The sequence below is a fragment of the Myripristis murdjan genome, chromosome 19 (assembly GCF_902150065.1).
Source record: "Myripristis murdjan chromosome 19, fMyrMur1.1, whole genome shotgun sequence".
Lineage (NCBI taxonomy): Eukaryota > Metazoa > Chordata > Actinopteri > Holocentriformes > Holocentridae > Myripristis > Myripristis murdjan.
Genome location: NC_043998.1, coordinates 9806342 through 9823619, shown reverse-complemented (window position 1 = coordinate 9823619; position 17278 = coordinate 9806342). Strand labels below are relative to the sequence as shown.

General features: G+C 42.5%; 1 protein-coding gene across 1 annotated transcript in view; it reads right to left on the bottom strand.

Moving 5' to 3' along the window:
* lrp2b (low density lipoprotein receptor-related protein 2b) overlaps positions 1 to 17278 on the bottom strand; it is a 50549-nt gene that overhangs the window by 4763 nt on the left and 28508 nt on the right. The window contains exons 49-72 of the mRNA XM_030078647.1: positions 16242 to 16443; positions 15130 to 15425; positions 14052 to 14568; positions 13770 to 13925; positions 13073 to 13243; positions 12139 to 12362; positions 11543 to 11720; positions 10619 to 10815; positions 10068 to 10313; positions 9576 to 9704; positions 8977 to 9096; positions 8558 to 8674; positions 8165 to 8281; positions 7918 to 8055; positions 7422 to 7544; positions 6232 to 6360; positions 5560 to 5691; positions 4184 to 4309; positions 3645 to 3788; positions 3309 to 3474; positions 2421 to 2549; positions 1891 to 2111; positions 911 to 1093; positions 163 to 282 (exon numbers count right to left, since the gene is read on the bottom strand). Of these exons, the coding sequence (XP_029934507.1) occupies positions 163 to 282; positions 911 to 1093; positions 1891 to 2111; positions 2421 to 2549; positions 3309 to 3474; positions 3645 to 3788; positions 4184 to 4309; positions 5560 to 5691; positions 6232 to 6360; positions 7422 to 7544; positions 7918 to 8055; positions 8165 to 8281; positions 8558 to 8674; positions 8977 to 9096; positions 9576 to 9704; positions 10068 to 10313; positions 10619 to 10815; positions 11543 to 11720; positions 12139 to 12362; positions 13073 to 13243; positions 13770 to 13925; positions 14052 to 14568; positions 15130 to 15425; positions 16242 to 16443 (4281 nt within the window). The remainder of the gene's footprint in view (positions 1 to 162; positions 283 to 910; positions 1094 to 1890; positions 2112 to 2420; positions 2550 to 3308; positions 3475 to 3644; positions 3789 to 4183; positions 4310 to 5559; positions 5692 to 6231; positions 6361 to 7421; positions 7545 to 7917; positions 8056 to 8164; positions 8282 to 8557; positions 8675 to 8976; positions 9097 to 9575; positions 9705 to 10067; positions 10314 to 10618; positions 10816 to 11542; positions 11721 to 12138; positions 12363 to 13072; positions 13244 to 13769; positions 13926 to 14051; positions 14569 to 15129; positions 15426 to 16241; positions 16444 to 17278) is intronic.

Genomic DNA, 17278 nt, shown 5'->3' with positions numbered 1-17278 from the left:
TCCAACCCATTCTTCCCCTCCCAAAGCCTTGTGGGATATCTGCTCTGATTAGATTACTTATGACTCTATAAAGGTCACTGATTGCTTAATGCTCCTTCAATTCATGATACAATCATTTTTTTATCCTCGAGTGTATATGGAAGAAAATTGTCATTGTCTTACCGGCGTCACATTTGGTGCTACTGCCCGGGAGGAAGCTGGTGCCCTCGGGGCAGGCACAGGTGTAGCCTTTAGGTCGGAGCAAGCACAGGTGGCTGCAGGTGCCCTTACATGGATTCTTCACTGGAGAGAGAGGGAGCCATGTTTTAGAGTCTATAATTACATGTTGACGTGCACGACTCACCATACATTTACTGTTTCTACTGTATATTCAGCTGATAATTTAAAGGGGTAATCAATGAGCTCTGTATTTTTTTCTATTTGGTGACATCTTTGTTGTTTGGTGATCGATGCTGTGTTCTTGTTGCCCTCTAACTGTGTGTTCAGACGAAACACAAAGTGAGTTTTTCGTTACATACAAATAAAACACGAACTGACAGGAACTTGCGCCAGGTGATGTGAATTTTTTTTGCGTGAGTTGAAATTCTTCATCTCAAGAGAAAAATTCTCAGGCGAATTCTGCAATGCACGTTTGGCATGTTTCTTTTGCTGACAATCAAATTCCTCTTGTAAAATCTGATTCCAAACAAATGGCTCCTGCAGCTGCCAGAAACATAAAAATGCACCACAGTATTTTTCTTGGGAGAGAAATGACACTGGCTCACCTGGGCAGCAAACAGGTAAAGTTTTGAACTGGCTAGTAGCAAAACAGACATTAACTTATATGACAACTTTGCAGATTATAGTGCACTTGTACTGTTATTTGTATGTGTTACAGTGTGTGTGTATGTGTGAGTAGTGTGTAACTAACTGCTTATGGAGTTGTATCTCTGCTGCTGGTAGACGGAGATCTGGGTGAGCCAGGGCCCAGCAGTCATCAGCTTGGTCATGGTCCCTCTGCCGAACTTGTCCTGCCGGAACACCTCACCTTTGTCCTGGGTGCTCCAGTAAACATGATCCTCAAACACACTCACGCTGAAGGGGTTTCGCACATCTGCGCAAGGTGAAACAATACACAGGGTTAACAAGTGCAATTAAGTGAACAATATAACACAAATAGATATTTACATTTTAAATAGTTGATGAATTTGCTGTTAAATTTACATTATAGCTGCACTAAACAATTTCTGACCACTAGAGGGAGGCGAGAGCACCTCTAATTTGAAAATATGTGGAAACTGCCTAAATTTCAGCTACAAGGTAAGCTGCTTTGAACACAAGCATCTGAAACTTGGATGTGTTTATCTGCAGAATGTGCAGTTTCTGAGATGCGTTGAATCAAGTTGTGAAGTGATGAAGGGGTGCAGAGGAAGGCAGAGGGGGCTTATTGTGGGGCCGAAACAGAAATTTAGAAAGCTCAACCCAAGCAATAACAACAGGTTGGGTGTAAATTGTTTGGTAGAAAGAGGACCCACAATGGTGACCCTGCACTGGGTCATTTTACTGTTAAATGTGCATGTAATATTGCTTAAAGCAGCTTTACGAGCAAAAGCAAAATCAGCCTAAATTCCATTAAAATCCAACAGTGAAAGAAATATCCCTGTGTCTCTAAAAATATAATATCTGATCAGATATTTTTACTGATAAATTTATTCTTGTACTTTCATTGTTTCAGTGTTTGTGCTGCTGTTCAATCTCTGCTGGCCACATTATCTTTATTTATGTTTGAGCATATTTTTTCTATTACATAACACAACAGCTATTCATCAAATGGGATTCTATTCAAAGTCTTTCATTCAGCAACTCTTTTCAGGCAGTTTTTATGACTGTGTCCTTCCTACTCCCACTCACCGATGTAGACGGCAGTTCTCCGGTCCTCTCCAGAGGGTAAAACAGACTCTATGCGGCTTTCTTTGGAGTCAGACCAATAAAGCCGATCGCCGTTGGTGAAGTCGACTGATAAGCCGGTGGGCCAACCCAGACCCTCTGCCACCAGGACTTTCCTCTGCTGGCCGTCCAGCCAGGAACACTCGATCTTGGCCTCCGTCCCTCGGTCCGCCCAGTACAACATCCTGGGGAAACACAGGAGGTCATGCAGATAGGTAAAAACAACTGCTTAATCTGTAGCAACAATGACACATGTATGGACTAAATTCATGGAACACAGACACTGAAGTGCATGGTTATAAATGCACCATAAAACAAAGTGAATTTTCATGTTATTCATTTCATGTCATTGCTGGAATCTACCCTACTGAGAGCAAATTCTTTGACTGGGAATGAATTTTTTTCAAAATACAATAACGTACTTATGCAAATCTAACACTTATACTAAAACTAAACAAACTGCCTCAGAGAATTTCAAAGAGTGTCTGTCTCACCCCAGTCGTGGGTTGATGGCCACGGCCGAGGGGTGTCCCAGCTCAGTCTTGACCAGGTGCTTCCTGTAGCGTCCATCCAACATGGCCACCTCCAGCCTCTTCACCCTGGAGTCTGCCCAGTACAGGTTCCTGCAGGCAGAGGAGAGACAGACTCTCACATAATATGCAATAATCACTTAAAAGACCACACTAAGACTGTGCTGTAATTGTAAGGCTGTGTCTGTCATTTACATAATTCATGTTGGCAACTGTCACATTGTCTTCTTTTGTTTTAGATGTCATTTAGATTTCATCTTCCACTTGCTGCCATTCATTTTCATTTTGTATGAAAAACATCCTCCACAGACTTGAGTAAGTGAGTACGGTAATCAATCAATCAATGCTGCTTTAATTATTGTTTAACTTTAACACCTAGGATTATTTACAGCAGAATTTAGAGTAGACCACCTACATTCAAGATAGATTTGACTTACTAATATGCTTTTCTGAATTAAAAATAACAAAACAACAAACAAATGTTAAACTTCCGGTGAGATATAGCACGCATATAAAAAAAAAAAAAAAAAAAAGTGCTGATCATGGGTAATTTGAACTACTAATCAGGAGGTTGTAACCTTAAATTAGGTTAGTATTGTTCTGTAAGAGTATAATTCAATAGCACATAGTATCTCCAGGCTGTAAATTTACCATTTTGCCAGCCAAGGACTCACATTACCTAATTATCCTTTAAAGAAAGTCATAATGTGTATTATATTTGTGCCATCAATCAAATTTTTTCATTCAAATTGTCTACGACAACCATGATAATGTTGCCCCACTGTTGCAAACACGCATACACAGACGCCATAATGTCATGAACCAAGCAGGTATGCATTACTACCAGCTCACCTGCCCACCCAGTCCACAGCAATGCCATCTGGACTGGTGATGTACTTGATGCCGAGGTCAACAGCAGCACCGATGTTGTTGCTGCCGTCGTCTACTGAGGGTATGTACGCTCTTTTAATGGCACCTGGCGCAGAGTCCTTACCAGCCACGGTGAAGTACACCATACCTGGCAAAGCATGTGGACATTATGTTAAGTTTCTCTGCTTAAATTTGGTCATAGTCTGTCACACTTGAGAAAACAGCCGTCTCTCTTGCAGGTGTCAGCTGTGTTTGTGTGTCTGTGGCTGTCTGTGAGCATGTGTGGATGGCATTTCGTCATGTCTGCTCGTGTCCTACTGAGTCCGGTGTTGTTGTGGTCCCAGTCGTAGTCTAGAGCCATGATGCGCTCCTCCTCTCGCAGGAAGTCGTGATACGCCTCCGTCTGCAGGTTGAACCTCCTGATACGAACGTTCTCCGGCAGAAGCAGCAGGGGAGTCGGCCCTGGGGGAGAGGAAAACATTCACACTGACCTTTTTTTTTGGCATTTAGCTGATGCTCCCAACTGAATGATACACAGCATCAGTAAAGTGGGGTATCTGTGTCTCTCTTCAGGACATTTTACTGCAAGAGTGACACCAGTTTGAGTGTGAAATTATAAGTGACGTGCATGTGGCAACACCTGGCTCAGGCCCCTGTGACAGCAAGCATCTGTCCCGCTTAAATGTCACCCAAGCTCCGTCTTTTTATGTTTTTATTTTATTCGACTGAAGCCAAATTTGCACTTGAGTGAGTGTTAAGTCAGTTCAGAGTATTTTCAACCCAGTTTCAGAAGTCAGAGTCACAGTTATGTATGTTACATTTAGTCAACCAAGTGCTTATCGAACAAGCGCTCTCACCTTCAGCCTCACACATGTTGCCGTTTCCCACTTTGCGGTAGCCGGGCGCACACTCACACTCGTAGCCCCCCTTGGTGTTTTTACAGGCCTGAGGGCAGGTGCCGTACACCGCACATTCATCGATGTCTGGAGGAAGAAGGAGATAAGGTTGAAGAAATATTCACATTCTACAAAGTGTTTTTCCAAACTACATAGAGGTTTTAGATTTTTATGCCTTAAGATAATATTTTTTGTATTATTGCAACATTCCTTCCCATCTTTACCAGCAACCAATATTAAGACTATTAAAGAGGTATAGTGGATGTAGGTTTATTACTATGGCAGTTTAATAGTCTGTGGTGTATGTAATATAAATGAGAGCTGATAATAAAAATGAAATAGGACAGTGTTAAATCATTCTGCAAATGTTATGACTATGGTATTATTTGTGCTTTCATTAAAAAAAATCATGGAAAATAAAAACCCTGTATCAAAAACAAGCAAACAAACAAAAACAAATAAATTAAGGAAAATGAAATCGAACTCAGAGAATTAAGAGTTACTCTGCACAAAATGGTGGTTTCACATATGGCTTCATAGCAAAATGTCATTCCAAAATGACATATCAGACGCATGAAAAACTTGAAACCTACTGCAACAAAATATTTATGATATGAAAGCAAGGTTCATTATTAATGATTAGCAATCTTACAAATTAGTCCAATTTTTTAAAGTTTACATTTTTGGCACTTGGTGAAAGGAAAAGGGATATATATGTAACAAAGCTCATGGGCCGGGTTCAATGTCAGGTACCCAATCAGAGAGCCCCGCCAAACCGTCCTTCTTTATCAGGTGTATGTTTCAAAGATTTAGTCACCAACATCAGGTAACAATTTTAATCCAAGCTGGAAAGATAACGTTTTGGAATGTTTTGCTCTCTCAGGCAGCTATGCACCTTTACAAAACAAATGACCCACTTGTGTTCATGTGTGCTCTGCAGGCCCTCCAGTCAGATCTGTAAAAGCCTGTGTTGCCTTGAGTTGTTTTTCAACATGGAAAATTTGAATGACGAAGACAGGAGGAAAGCAGTGGTCCTGTTAAAAATCATATGAAATATTTATTTTGTTTATATCTACTAGCTGGTGCTATGAGTGGAATGTTGTCGATGTGTTTACCCCTGTGTGTGTGTGTGTGTGTGTGTGTGTGTGTGTGTGTGTATGTGTGCACGCAATAAAGGAATACATTCAGGAGGCCAAGAGCAACATTCTCACTGCAGTGGAGATATTATTTTAGATGCATGAGTGTTCAGTCCGGTGGTCTACAGCTCCTGTGTTTGCATGCCTGTGTGTGTGTGTGTGTGTGTGTGTGTGTGTGTGTGAGTGTGTGTGTGTATGTACCCAGGCAGCTGTAGGTGTTGTCTGGGTCCACCCTGTACCCCGGCCTGCAGGAGCAAATGAAGCCGGTGCCGTTCAGGTTGGTGCACTCATGTTGGCACTTGTTCTCATCACAGTTGCGATCATGACCAAAATCTGAAGGCAGACAACAAAAACCACATCCTCCATCACCACCAGGACAGAGTGTGATAACAGCCAAAGTTGCCAAAGAGCTGTTTGCTTTTGATGCAGTGAAACAAAAATGTTTTTCACTGATAGGGTTGTTCACTAATAGCCTGCAAGTAAGACTCCTTGTTGCCTTGAATAAATCAATTTTAGGATATTTCTGTCCAGCTATGTCATCCCACCCCCTCATAGAACAGTCCACCATTAAAAGTATGAAAATGTGAAATGAAAAAGAAAGAAGTAGGAAGTTTAAATGCTACAGTGACATAAGCAGAAAAGCACATCTCAGTAATTAGAGATTTTTAATCATTGTCATAGACATTATCACGATTTCACCATCTTATCTAAGATATTTAGTTATTAGTCAGGTATATTTTGAAAATCTGTAGTTCTGAGATGATACAAAATGACTTTTTCATAGTCATTTAACAGCTGACATTACACTGTATGACTGTATGACAATATGCTGCCAGAAAGGGCTTTTTTGCCAGAGGAAACAGCTGAACTTACTGCAGCCCAGCTCATCGGTGAGGTCCCCACAGTTGTCATTGTGGTCACACACGTACGGCAGGGCCACACAGTATCCGTTGCTGCATTTGAACTCATCCAACGTGCACGGTGGCAGCGTCGGCTCCCGGCCTGGGAAGGACACAGCAATAAAAAATAAAATTGTCAAACTGTCAAAAACATGTCTTTGGAAATGTGTGTGATGAATCCAGAGCTCGCTCTCTCTGCCTCTCTACTTTCTTACTGTGTGGAAAAATAAAATAAATAAAAATAAAAATAAAATAAAATAAAATAACCACTACAGGTAAGTGGACCACCCACGCTCCTTTTCATATAACGGAAATCCGCACAGGCACACATTAGCACAAATATGCAGGCTCCCACACATTCAAACACTCAAATACAGATGCACCCTTATTATTTTATAACTTAGACTAGCTACCTCTGCTCTCCACAAAACTATTAAATCTCCTCCTGAAACAATTTCCTCTGATTGATTTTTAAGCTGATTGTGCAACAATTGTGCAACAATTCCACAAAAAAGACTAAATTCTTATCCTCTTCATGTTGTAGTTTTGGGCTTTTTGTCCTGTGCCTGATGCGCTGACATCGATTTGGGGTTTCCCGTATCTCTGGCCTGTGAATATGAGGGCAGGTTCAGGAGGCATTAGTGCTCATCCCCAGTGATTCCAGACACTGATGAGCTGTGGTGAAATCACGAAGGCTAAACCTAGTGCAGATCAGGTTAAGGCTGTGTGTAAATAAACTTGTATAACTAAGTCTGGGAACAAAGACCACGCCTCGAACACATGCCAAGTATTTAGGTGCAACTTAATCCGCTCCTCTCTCCCTCTCAGTTATTGAATAGAGGAACTACGAGGGCTCAATCTTATGAGATCACCCTAACAGAACCTGATGGCTTTCTGTCATCAGCTGCACTCTGATGAATGTTTATGTGTATCTGGATGCATGAGAGCACAGCATCAATGTGCGTGCATGTGTAAGTGTTTATCTATGTACTTCTGCCTGTGCATGTTTGCATATCCGCTTATCTCTGTGTTTATGTCTTCCCATATTCCTGTGTACTGCGTTTGCCTCATTTTTTATTTGTGATGAAATTGATGATCTGTCAGTCAGTACATATGTTTAGCCTATGTGCATGTGGTGTGTGTGTGCGCGTGTGTGTGTCATACAGAGGTCTTCCTTCTCATCGCTGCCGTCTCCACAGTCGTCTTTCTTGTTGCACAGCAGACCAGAGTAGATGCAGTAGCCGTTGGCACAGCGAAACCTGGACGGCATCTCACAGGTGATGTTGACTGGTCACACACACACAAACACACACACGCACATGCACACGTCTGAATTAGGGCCATCCTATTGCCTTAAGAAAACAGTTTTTAACCCTTAATTTACACATTTCCGACTTGACTGAAGTAAAATTAATAAGGGATGTTCATTATGGATTTCATCGTCACATTCATTAAGTCAATCCATTTCATAGAAAGACCACAGGGTCCTCAAGGGTCATATACTTATCATAACTGTGTTTGTATGTGCATGTCTAAAAAGTATGTGTGAAATGTGTACCACAATGCATGTATGACCACCTGTAGGCGTGTCCATGTGTGTTCCTGACTGCACAACATATAGAAGTATTGTTTGTTATGCATAATACACAAAGTGACCCACAGCACAAAGTGAGCTCCTCATCAGAGCCGTCCCCGCAGTCGTCCACCGCGTCACACACCCAGCCCTGGTTCACACACAAACGGTTCCCACACTGGAACTGGTGCAGAGGGCACCAACGGCCCCCTGGGTAACGAGTGGCTAGAAGAGATTGGACAAAAAGGGAAGGATTTGTTGACAGAGAATGAAAATGTGCTGCAGGTGTGTTTCTGGCAATAATAAGTGTGTTGTTTTGATGGAGTTTACTTACGACAGCTGGTCTCGTCTGACAGATCCTGACAGTCGGGCCGGCCGTCACACTGCAGAGCGGCAGGGACACAGTGACCCGACTGACACTGGAATGAACCAGGGCGACACGTGTGCAGCTCTGAAAGAGAAACCGGGACATTAAAGTGTGTTTGCTTGTCTAACAGAGGAAAAAGCATTCTGAGGCTGTGTTTGTGTGTGGGAGTGTTTGTGAACAGGAGCAATATTTTGAGGCAATATGCATGTATCCATGTCAGTGTTTGAATCTGTGTGAGTGCATGCATTCATTCATGCGTGTCCTTGTGCACTGTATGGCATTAGGCTGCGTGTGTGAGTGTGTGTGCATTTGAAACTAAAAGTATATTACGAGGAATTAAGTGTGTGTGTGCACGCTCACCACAGTCTCGTTCGTCTGAGTTGTCCCCGCAGTCGTTGTCATGGTCACACACCCAGTTCCCAGGGATGCACTGCTTGTTGTCACAGCGATACTCGCTCTCTGTGCAAGGCCTTGGCTCTGAGCACACACACACACACACACACACACACACACAGACATCCACTGAATTGAGGTGATTATACCCTACAGATGAAGACTTTATTGTTCAGGCCTACAGAGACACCATGACATCTGATTGATGACAGAGTTTTCCAGTGTGTAGAAATAATTGGATTCAAAAAAATCTAAATTTAGTAAATCCTTGGCATTTATAGTTTAGGGACTGAGTCATTGTGACTTTAAGGTCAAAGTAATGGTGACAAGGATAGATGGATATAGAGGCGAGAGTGAAGCTGAATGTGAGTCAGTGTGTTACTCACGGCAGTTCCTCTCGTCAGAACCGTCGCCACAGTCGTTGCTGCCGTCACACTGCCAGCGGATGGGGACACAGCGGTGGTTGTCACAACGGAAATCTCCCAGAGGGTCGCAGGGCACCTGCTCTGTGTGGGGAGGACAAAGTCAAGGGTATATGTTAGGGACTGAGAAAAACAAAGTGATCAAACTAATAGATCACTTTGCATAGCTCTGTATGATCTGTAAAGTGGTACATGGCAGGTTCTACTTACAATTTTGTTAATGAGTCAGTAATATTATGTGGAAAAAGGTAAATAAATAACTAAACAAATAAATAAAACAACCAGAGTTTTTTGTATCCCAATTTTTAAATCAAGGGTGTGTCTGCGTTTCTTATCTGCCCTCAACACGCACACACACACTCACACACATTTTGTCTGTCATTTGAGTCAATTGAACAAGCTATCAATGTTTGGTCACTGAACAAAAAGGGCATGGTTAATTGTTCACACACACACACACACACACACATTCAAATGCCTCTTTCCTCTCTATTGCTCACTTTCACACAAGGCTGTAACACATGCAGACACACACATACACAAACACACACAAACACACTAACCACATTCCTTCTCATCGCTGTTGTCAATGCAGTCATTGGTGCCGTCACAGCGGGCCGACAGGGGAATACAGCGGTAGTTGGTCTCACAGGAGAACTCAGTGTCTGCATCGCACTTATAGTCTGGACCCGCTGGGAAGAGAAGACAGAGAGAGAGAGAGAGAGACAGAGAGAGAGAGACAGACACAGAGACAGATGTAGAAGAGAGGGAAAGGTGGCAAAGTGGGAGAAACAGGGAAAGCAGAGGAAAGACGGCACGGCAGATGGAGGGAAAGTGAATAAAGTTAGTCAGTGCCTCTTGAATTAGGTAAAACAAGCACAAATAAACTCATAGTATGGGCAATACAGTCGCATGTGGATTTGTGAAAGATGATGTATATTGATTGGCCACTCTGAATGCCCAATATCACATAATGACCACTACAAGAGACAGAAATATTGGGTAGTGTGCTCCTGTCTTGATTCACACCTGCCGTCCCTTCATGTCCCACTTACTGCAGATTTCGTGGATCTCATCAGATCCGTCTCCACAGTCATCCTGAAAATCACACACATAGCTAGATGGCACACAGCGGCCTTGGGCACACTGGAACTCCCCCGGCCGGCAGGTCCTCTGGGCACATCCCTCTGGGTCCTCGTCGCTGCCATCTGAACAGTCGTCGACTCCATCACAGTGCAAGGACACAGGAATGCACTGCTTGTTCTTGCACTGGAACTGGTTCTCCTGGCATCGATGGTCACCTAGCAGGACACAATAAAGCTTGACTTTAGTATGAAAACTTAAGCAGACTCAAACTCCTGCCCAGACTGAGCAAAAAAGTGTGAGCGCTTCTCACGAGGGTAAACCCGCCTAATGCTGGATGCCTGAGCCTGTGATGATAGCTGTCAAAACCAAAGAGAAAAACCCTAACCCATTAAGTTAACTCATGTCAGTGAGGTTTAACTGTTGTATTTCAGCAGAAAAGATGCACGCAGCCAGCTAATTAATTTCATACACATCATTTGATGTGAGCTACTTAAAGTTGTGCTGAGTGTGTGTGTCATACTGCAGAGAGCGGCGTCCTCGTCTGAGCCGTCAGGACAGTCTGATTCGCTGTCGCAGAGGAAGCCAGGATGGGTGCAGTTGCCATCTTGACACTGGAACTGGCCGGGGCGGCAGTAGCGCGGTGGGCAGGTCTGAGGTTCATCTGAGCCGTCGCCACAATCAGAGTGGCCGTCACACTTCCACCATATAGAAATACACCTAGACAGGGAGAAGAGGGTTTGAGGAATTACAAATGTAAAACAAATGAAGCGGAGCCTATGAGCTCATTCAGGCAGACAACCAAAGCGGTGCAGTGTTCTGCATCAGCTGAGGTTATGCGTTTTCTAGCACCACCTGTCAAATTCCTGACATGCATATCACACCCATCTGTGGCTTCTCCATCTTTATGGTTTCCCATGGTTAGCTGCAGTTGATGTCCCCTAACTCCCAAGATAGTATTATCTTGGGTATTTTTTTTTTCAACTTACTGTCATTGTCATACACTACATATGATTAAATAAGCCAACGACTGAGATCAATTTCTGAAATACCAATATATGGTCATAAATGATATAATCATAACAATATAAATTATTGAGTAATCTCACCACAATGACCACAATGTTGTAATGTATATTTTCCAGTCATGCCCAGTTTCTTCAGTTTGCAATCTGTTACCTTTGCTTTATTTATTCTAAATTTCTGTGTCCCTACTCTGATGAAGTGATGTTTTCAATGTCAGCTATTATTTTATGTGAAATAACATTACTGTAGATTTACTATCTCCAGTGTGTGTTTATATGCACATCATTTATGATTATGTGGATGTTTTGTCCATACATTTCCAGGATTTATTTGCAATTTCAAATTTTACAATTGACCTGATGAATGGAAGTGAACAGTGAAAACTTAATTGTAAACAAAAGGGATTTTCTATCAGACTTACTTCTCATTGTCCCCACAACGGAACTGTGTGCTGGAGCAGTCGGCCACACACTGGACTTTGAAGCCCAGGTGAATGCCTATGAAGTCATCTGGACACTCGCAGGTAGCGCTGAGTCCACCAGGGGCGATTAGACACATGTGACTGCAGGTCAGGTGATGGGAAGAACATGGGCTGTCACCTGGGAAAATACATTGATAAAAAGGCAAAAAAAAGTCAATTGACTGGAGTGACCCCATAATGCAGTAAATTACGTTATGAGTGGCTCACTCATGTGTATGATGTGCATTATATGTGCTGTGCAGACTTGCAAGCCAAATTTCGAGCATTTTTTTTTATTTTATAACAAAAGGATTTGTGTGTGTTGACTCTTCTAAAAAAATTTTTTTGTTTTATTTATACCTATTTCATCATTTCTTGACTCGATCAAGCACTTTGTGATAGGCTGTGTTGATGGCACAGCTGAAATAAATTAGACTCCACTTAAACACAATCCTTGCTGTATGGTCCTCCTTAGCAAGAACAAGCTCTTGGGGATGCAAGCACAACAAAGCAAGGGTGTAAACATAAGGTCAAGGTCAAAGGTCAAAGTTACGTACTGCGAGGCTGTCTGTACGGGTGATAGACGTGGATGTCGTAAGGCCGGTGTGTGTTGTTGCCCATCACTGTGCGCTGTTCACCAGTGTATTTATGGGCCTTTTCCACAGTGTGTGTGTTCCAGTCGGTCCAGTAGACCCAGTCCTCAAACAGGGAAACAGCGTAGACATGGGGGAGAGAGCCGGCGATGGCCCGGTGGCGATTCTGGCCATTCATGTCTGCAAAGCTGGAGAAAGATGATATTATGGTCCAGAGTGTTAGGTTTACATTTTAGTATTTCACTGATGCATCAAAAAGGTGCTCTTTGGTTCCAAGGGCATAACTCCTCAAACAAAAGAGGCTAGTCATGGCACTTGCTAATATACAATAAGACAAAAAACAAAAGTTCAACTAATCAGTCTGTGTTTTGCCCTGCAGCTCTGTCTTTAACAACTGGAAACATATCTGTGAATGGACAAACCACATTTGGCTTCTGCTGGATCTTCACTGAACTTTATGAAAGACCAAATACAGTCCTGTGGGAAAGTAGACTGCTCCTCTCTTTAAAAACTACTGTTTAAATTGTTCATATTTCTATTTTTTTCTATATTCCTTGTTTATAGTGTTTATATTGCTCTTTGCTATTTATTATCTCTTTATACTGTTTATAATGTAAATTATGCTTCATATTTTGCTATTCACTTTGCTGCTGTAATGCTTGAAATTTCTCCACTGTGGGACTAATAAAGAAATATTATTACTGGGGTCAATTTCTGTTTTCCTATATTAGCTGGGAGCTATTTTACATTGACTGAATTTCAGTATGACTTCCCTAGATAAAATGTCAGGCAATGAGTACAGTACACATAATATACTGTGGCTGATCATACAGTATATCTTCAACACGCTGCCCATGTCAGCACAGTCAAAATGAATCAATGAATTTCTCCAACTCACTCTAAGAAATTGAGGTGGGCGTCGGCAAAGAAGATTTTGTTGGTGGTGTAGTCAATGGTCAGTGCACTGGGCCACTCAAGCTTGGTAGTGATGATGGCACTGGCATTGGTGCCATCCATGCCAACCCTGCCAATGAAGGCAGTGTCAGCCCAGTCTGTCCAATACAGCCACCTGGAAAAAAAAAGAAAAGGAGTGGAGAGAACAGGGAAATGATCAAACATGGGCAAAAATCCAATCTGAAACACAAAGCTCACTGACAATGTGCTTTCTATTTTGGCACTGTTTTGTGGTTTAATGGTGTATTTTTTTTTTTTTTTTTTTTTTTTAATTCCTGTGGATAATTGGCCAAATGGGGTTTCATGCTTTTTGGTGAAAAAACATTATCAGTAAACACCCAGTTTTAGTGTCAGTGCATTAGAATAAAAGAGAAAGAGCTTCTTTTTAGACTGCACCGATGTGCAAAAATCATACAGGGAGAAATCTGTCGTAGACGAGCCAGAGATACTGATTCAACAAGACCACAATGCAACACATCTGCAAGACATGTTGTATTTTCAGTAAGTAGTAGAAGTTGGCTACAAAAAAAAATGCCCCTCATCTAGGTATTGTTGAACGTAATTCTAGGAAATGGAGGAAACCCCTAACTGAGGCAGAAGTAAATACAGCATGGTGAGTGTGTGTGTATGCATATCAATACCCATATCTGGGGTTGACAGCCACAGCTCGGGGTCGGGTGATGATGTAAGTGGCATTATCTCCAGGGATGGCTCCTGCCAGCAGCTTCTTCTTGTAGCGCCCATCCAGCTCCATCACATGAACTGAGGCATAGTAACTGTCCACCCAGTACAGCTTCCTGTAGCAGACACAAAAGATGCCTTCACTTGCCGTCTCTGCAGTTGTATTTGAGACAGCCAGTTTACATCATTCCTCACAGTTGTATTATCACTTAATAGCACACTAAAGAACTATCATGACTCACCTGCCCACCCAGTCCAATGCAAGGCCCTCTACACCACCAACGTTGTGGTCCACCAATGTCTCCCTGTCACTGCCGTCAAAACGCATTCTCTCTATCTTACCCACCCCTGCGTCCAACCAATACAGCCTCTTCTCATAATGGTCAAAATCCAAAGCCACCACGTTGGACAACCCTTGCAGGACGACACTCAAATATGACCCATCAGTGGTCAAATTCCGGATGTAGTAACGATTGCTATACAACAGGTACGGGGCGATGCCGCTGTTGTGGCGACAGGTGCGTCCGTCCGGTTCGCGGATGTACCCCGGGGCGCATTTGCAGTGGTACGAGCCGACTGCGTTCTCACAGATCTGGCTGCAGACGGCGGGTGTGTCGAGACACTCGTTGACATCGTCGCAGGCCTTGCCATCTGGCATGAGGCGGTACCCGGGGTTGCAGGAGCAGTAGTAGCCAGTGAGAGTGTCGGTGCAGACTTGGGCACACTTGTGGACTGAGGGGTTACGGCACTCGTTGATACCTAGAAAGAGCAGAGGACAGTAGAGGTAAAGAAGACAGGAAGGCGAGGTGACATAAATAAATGATGACTTGTGTATGTGAGACATCTGAAAGCAAGCATGCACAAATCAAGAAGACTTTAAAGAGCTAAAACAATCCAAGTGCAACAGCTATACTAAAGTCAGATGATGGATAGTAACATAACTTCAACATTAACTTCAACAAGAGCACAGGGGCAATTAAAAAAAAAATCCATGGCACAGTTGTGCTCTCTTACAAACTGAGGAGATTCCCTCTAAAATAAGCGAACCATTATCTGAAAGAAGTGACAGTTACCCCCCTAAAAATTACTCTTTACCAACTGGATCCTCAAAATTTTGGGAAGTGGATGATGAATTTAACATATCATAATAACAATAGAATAATCCATTTTGGAATGAAAGCCTTTTGCTTGTTTTCTGTCTATTAAAAGCATCATCGTTTTCATTTATGATGGCTTTCAAAAGGTTGACACTGAGAGAGACGCCACATGTCCATCATGCGAGAATGTCACAACATCTTCTTGTCTCTGTTTGCCTCTTACCGCAGCCCTTTTCATCACTATTGTCCTGGCAGTCCTTTTGTCCATTGCACACCTTGTTGATGTCTATGCACTGGCCTGACTTGCACATGTACTGCTGGGGGGCGCAGGTGGGCTGGGGCGTGGTGCACAGGCTCTCTGCCTCGTCCGTCCCGTCCGTGCAGTCGTTGTCCCCATCACAGGTGAAGTAAATGGGGATGCAGGCTCCGTTGCCACAGGTGAACTGGTTGCTGGTACATGTATCATAGATGCAGCCCAACTCATCACTACCATCCCCACAGTCGTTGACGCGGTCACAGCTGGCAGGGAGGTGGGGGAATTTAATTCAAATCATTACATTTCATTCAATATTAATAGAATATTAACATTAATGTCTGGGTACAGAAAATCTGCATATTAACCCATTTAGTGTCACATTCAGTCTTGAAATTTTTTGTTTTTCTCTGAAAACAAGTAGCAAAATCAGCCAGTGGGATGAGATACTCCCAGTTGTTTCCAATGCTGATCAATTTTTGAGTCATATGTTATTTTCTTGATCCTAGTCAGTTGATCTGCTTTATTCTGCCTTGCGACAACATATTTATGTTTGCTGCCAGAAAAAAATCTTAAAACAAGGAAAACTGCATTGGAAACAAAAAGCTCATCCCACTGGCAGATTTTTCTCACTTGTTTCAAAAAACAGCAACCTTTTATGAGTCAATATGAGAGTAGATGACTTGTTAAGATGGAAATTTGTTGCTGTGTATATAACACATGCAAGCCAACTAACTTCTTGAAGCCTTGCCTGAGGTTATGAACCACTTAGTCACCAGCGGGAATTAAAGGACAAACACATGGATGAAGGCTGGATTAAGACCTTGAAGCTTACCTGTCAAACAGGAATGCATTGAATTTTGATGAATGCCATGGCGGCTAAAGAGCACAATGTGCAATATCCAGCATACTGTCTATTCAAAACTGTACTCTGTATTCACATTCTTGAGAGTAATTTTCTCCACAAGGACACAATGCACTAGATTAACATTCTTGGACATGGTGTTTACCTCCCTACACACACACACACACACACACACACACACACACACAAAACATGCACACGCAGAACCCTCACTTACTGGTATGGGAGGAAGATGCAAAGCCCGTTGTTACAGGCAAACTCGTTCATGTGGCAGCTGCGGTTGGGGCAGTTGTGGAGCTCATCAGCTGCATTGGCGCAGTCTTTCTCCCCGTCACACACAAAGCTGAGGGGCACACAGCGCGGGTGGCCGGGGTACCAGGTGGGGCAGGTGAACTGGTTGGAGCTGCAGGTACGTTCACCTGCAAGAAAAGCCAATGAATTGGTTTCAACCCTTTCTTTAAAAAAAGATTTCTTTTGTTTTTGGTTAAGATATAAGCTATAGACTTCAGATATACATTAGAGGTAATTTCCATATTGCTTTCACAAATGTTCTCTTCTGATTTGCACTTTTGAACTTCTGCATCAAAATTTGAGAATGTAAAAAAAACATTTTGTATAAAACTAAATGCAAACATGCAGCATAATTCTCTGTTTTTCCACATGCATGTTTGTCATGAGCATTTGGAAATATGTACCCTAAAAGAACATTTCTAGTTGCATGTGTGACAGGCTGTCACGCACTCAAGAGTTTTTGGCAGACATTTGACATTACTGTGTGATGAACAAAAGGGGCGGCTGGACTTCACATTGTTTCTGACTGACTGTACTAATTAGGGAATGATCTGAGCAGAATTTGTCTTGTGCTCTCAAAAACATCCCGTGAAAATGTATAAGAAAAGTGAGCAGTGCTGGTTCTACCTGTCTCGATGAACTCCATGTTCATTTTCCCATGTGCAAATGAAAACATTCATGTTCTGATGAATTCGATTGCAGAAAAAAAAATCAATTTAGTTTCATAAGGTAGAAGATATTTACATAAAAAAAGACCCATGTATGGAAATTGAATTCCTATCAAGTCACTGTCACTCTTGATTACCCGTCTTGTACAGTGAGTAGGAATATAAGACAATTGTTTTGGCTGACGCTGAGATTAATGCACATTTCTAGGTTTAATACGCCATCTGCTGGAGAAATGTAATGATGTCTTTAAAGAGGCCAGGTGATGTGGGCCTTGAGAACCGGCAACTATGGATG